Source organism: Nanorana parkeri, unplaced genomic scaffold (assembly GCF_000935625.1).
Source record: "Nanorana parkeri isolate BGI_ZX_2015 unplaced genomic scaffold, ASM93562v1 scaffold57, whole genome shotgun sequence".
NCBI classification, from domain to species: Eukaryota; Metazoa; Chordata; class Amphibia; order Anura; family Dicroglossidae; genus Nanorana; species Nanorana parkeri.
Genome location: NW_017306325.1, coordinates 359,256 through 362,275, shown reverse-complemented (window position 1 = coordinate 362,275; position 3,020 = coordinate 359,256). Strand labels below are relative to the sequence as shown.

Here is a 3,020-nt window from a genome sequence, read left to right as displayed (position 1 = left end):
TACTCCTCCTCCACCCCTGCTGCCGGTTATCCCGGGCATCGCTGTCCCCCCTGTGGGTCCAGGACCAGCACAGCGGCCGTGTAAATGGAGGAGAGATAAGCATTCTCCCACTGGTGATCTCTCCTCCTCTCTTTCTCTAAAGGCAGAAGCGATGTGTATTACTTCACTTCCGCCTTTTGCTGTCATTTCTCTGGCTGCTATAGCTAGAGAAGAAGCTGATCTCTGCTTCATTAGCTTCTATGGGGGTCCCAAGGTGACATTAGGAGGTATCTTAGAGAGCTCTGATGTCTATTTAAAGAGGACCTGTCATTGTATAATGGCTATCACATGGGGGCTGTTATATATTTTACCAAACCTAAAAGATACTGATAAATGTTTTATAACATAACGTAGGGAAAACAGGGTTTTTTTTTCAAAACTTTTTTCATTATATAGTACAAAATAAGAACCCCAGTGGTGATTAAATACCACCAAAAGAAAGCTCTATGTGTCCCCAAAAAATGGTATAAAATGAATTTCAGTACAGCGTTGTATGACGGAATAAATGTCAGTCAAAGTACCGCAGCGCTGAATACTGAAAAATGGCCTGGACAGGAAGGGATTTAACACCCCAGTCAGCAAGTGGTAAAGGTACCTGAATGCATTTTTGTAATATTTAACTCCTCAGTTTAGTGTCACTTTAAGCCCTGTTGTGGGCTGACAACACACAGCACTTTGTGATGTTTTGTCAGCCCTGCCCTAAGTGTTTTTTGCTAAACTACCCAACCATTCCCAGTCTGAGATTTCTACAACATAAAGACTAATCAGCCTGTAGTCCAAGAGATGAACTAGGAGGCTTTTTGAAATACAGGAAGTATGCAAATCGTACAGGACAGCTCTGAATTTTTGGAAAGATCAATTGGGAGATAAAAAATCAATTGTTAGGTTTCATATTCCCCTTTAAGTATGCCTGTGCTAGAAAAGAAAAAACGAATTTTAAAGTTTTTCAACACTCATCATATCATGCTTGCTTTACCACTACTGAATTCATATATATAATCTGAACCTCTGAGTATAGGAGAAGAGGTGTATACTCCGTCTTCCCACCTCTAAGATGCAATGCAGTTGTCAGACCTGAGCACTGTCACATGGGGGTGGGTGTTGATGCCTTGTCCTATGCAAATACCGCCGTTCACCCATCAGGGTTCGGGATGCACCTTTACCGATACTAGTATTGGTATTGTTGCCTATACCGAGTATCTGGGCGAGTACTCGTACTTGCCTAAATGCTCCAATACCTTCCATGATACTGAAACTTCCAGTCAGAAGAAGATTTTCTCTGACCGGCAGTGCCGTAGGGGACCATGGAGCCAGCTTCCTGTACAATCAAGAAGCTGGGTGGCGAGTAATGACCCACGTCCCGGCTTCCTTATTGGCCAGGAAGCCGACTCTATGCTGATTGGCCTGGAAGTCGGCTCCCGGGCCAATCCGCATCAAGCCAGCCGAACAGACGACTCGATGCTGATTGGCAGGGAAGCCGATTTCCCAGCAAATCACAATCAAGCCGGCCAAACAACATGGAGCCGGCTTCCCGGGCAATCAGGAAGCCGAGCGGCATGTCATTACCGCCGCCCAGCTTCCTGATTGCCAGCTGAAGCACTGGTATCGGTACTCGGTATCGCCAAGTACCAAAAGCAAAATATCAGTATTCATACTCGATACAGAAAAAACGGTATCGGTGCATCCCTAATCAGGGCTAAATGGTTTGTCTCAACCCTGTAACTGGCACTTTTGCTGGACAGCTTGGTCTGTTAAAGGAAGTTAAAAAAATAACAGACCTACTGGCCAAATCACCAGGTGAAATACAGGGAAAAAAGTCTAAAAAAAAGAAAACAAAGAAAACAAAAGCAGCCAATACATCTAAGAATTGGTAAGCTATAATAGAAAAGAGTTAAATCAAAACAGGTCAATATTTTTTAGTGAAAATAAGTAATTTAAAATACATACACTGCGCAGTGTAGAGGCGAAAAAAGATTTCCACTGTTATTACGGAAAGCCTTCTGTTCCAAAAGTACCTCTAAACAATTTTCATTGCCTGCAGAAAAGCAGCATTATTAAGGGCGGATTTTGTTATGCGCAACACACAAACATACCAGTGTTACATAAATAGCAATTTGTACCAGTATTTACATGTTTGACTTACCCTTATATGAAGTCCAGTGCAAAAGCGTATACCCGTAATTGTCTCTGAAACTGTAGTCTCCTTCTGAAAGTGCAATCAGCAGCAGTTCACTAAGCAGTGTAGAATGTCCCTGAGCAGCTGCATAATGCAGCGGCGTCCGTCCCGTCAGATCTGTACATAAAACAGATGCTTCCTGATCCAGTAGCATCTGAATGCATTCTTCATGGCCCGTCATTACCTAAAAATAACATTGAATAATTATATTTTGATGGTGTACACAGCAAAATCAGAACAGGAAAGCTACATAAACAAGATATTTAAAATGTTTAGTGTACCATCAAGGAGTTTTGTTTAAATTCTTTGTTTTAGGGCTTGTCCACACCATATACAGTGCGTTCCAGCGCGGTTAGCTGCTGGAACTAGAGCTGCAGCTAACGACTATTTTCAAAATCGATTAGTTAGCCGATTATTAAGTTCGGTTAATCGGATAAAAAATAAAATAAATTTTAAAAAATGGCTCCAGTGATGGGACTACTAGTTTGTATTGAGATTGTAGTCCATCACAGGAGCAAGCTTGGAGCGGTGGCAGTAAAAAAGAAAAAAAAAAGTGTGGTGTAATATAGTGAAATGAAAAGTGTAAAATTATACAGCAATGAATGCAGAATGGCATCGGCTATAGAGGACTACAACACCCAGCAATAGTACATTATACAGCGCAATGCAGAATACCACCAGCTATACAGTAGAGGAATACAACAAATCCCAGCAATAGTACATTATAGCTGGTGGTATTCTGCATTGCGCTGTATAATGTATTATTGCTGAGATTTGTAGTCCTCTATACCTAGTGGTATTCAAT

The 3,020-nt window shown here is 41.7% G+C and overlaps 1 protein-coding gene across 1 annotated transcript in view; it reads right to left on the bottom strand.

Annotated features, from left to right (window-relative positions):
- Positions 1-3,020, bottom strand: part of LOC108804424 (serine/threonine-protein phosphatase 6 regulatory ankyrin repeat subunit B-like) — a 102,781-nt gene that overhangs the window by 10,686 nt on the left and 89,075 nt on the right. The window contains exons 21-22 of the mRNA XM_018576142.1: positions 2,183-2,399; positions 1,987-2,074 (exon numbers count right to left, since the gene is read on the bottom strand). Coding sequence (XP_018431644.1) covers positions 1,987-2,074; positions 2,183-2,399 — 305 coding nt within the window. The remainder of the gene's footprint in view (positions 1-1,986; positions 2,075-2,182; positions 2,400-3,020) is intronic.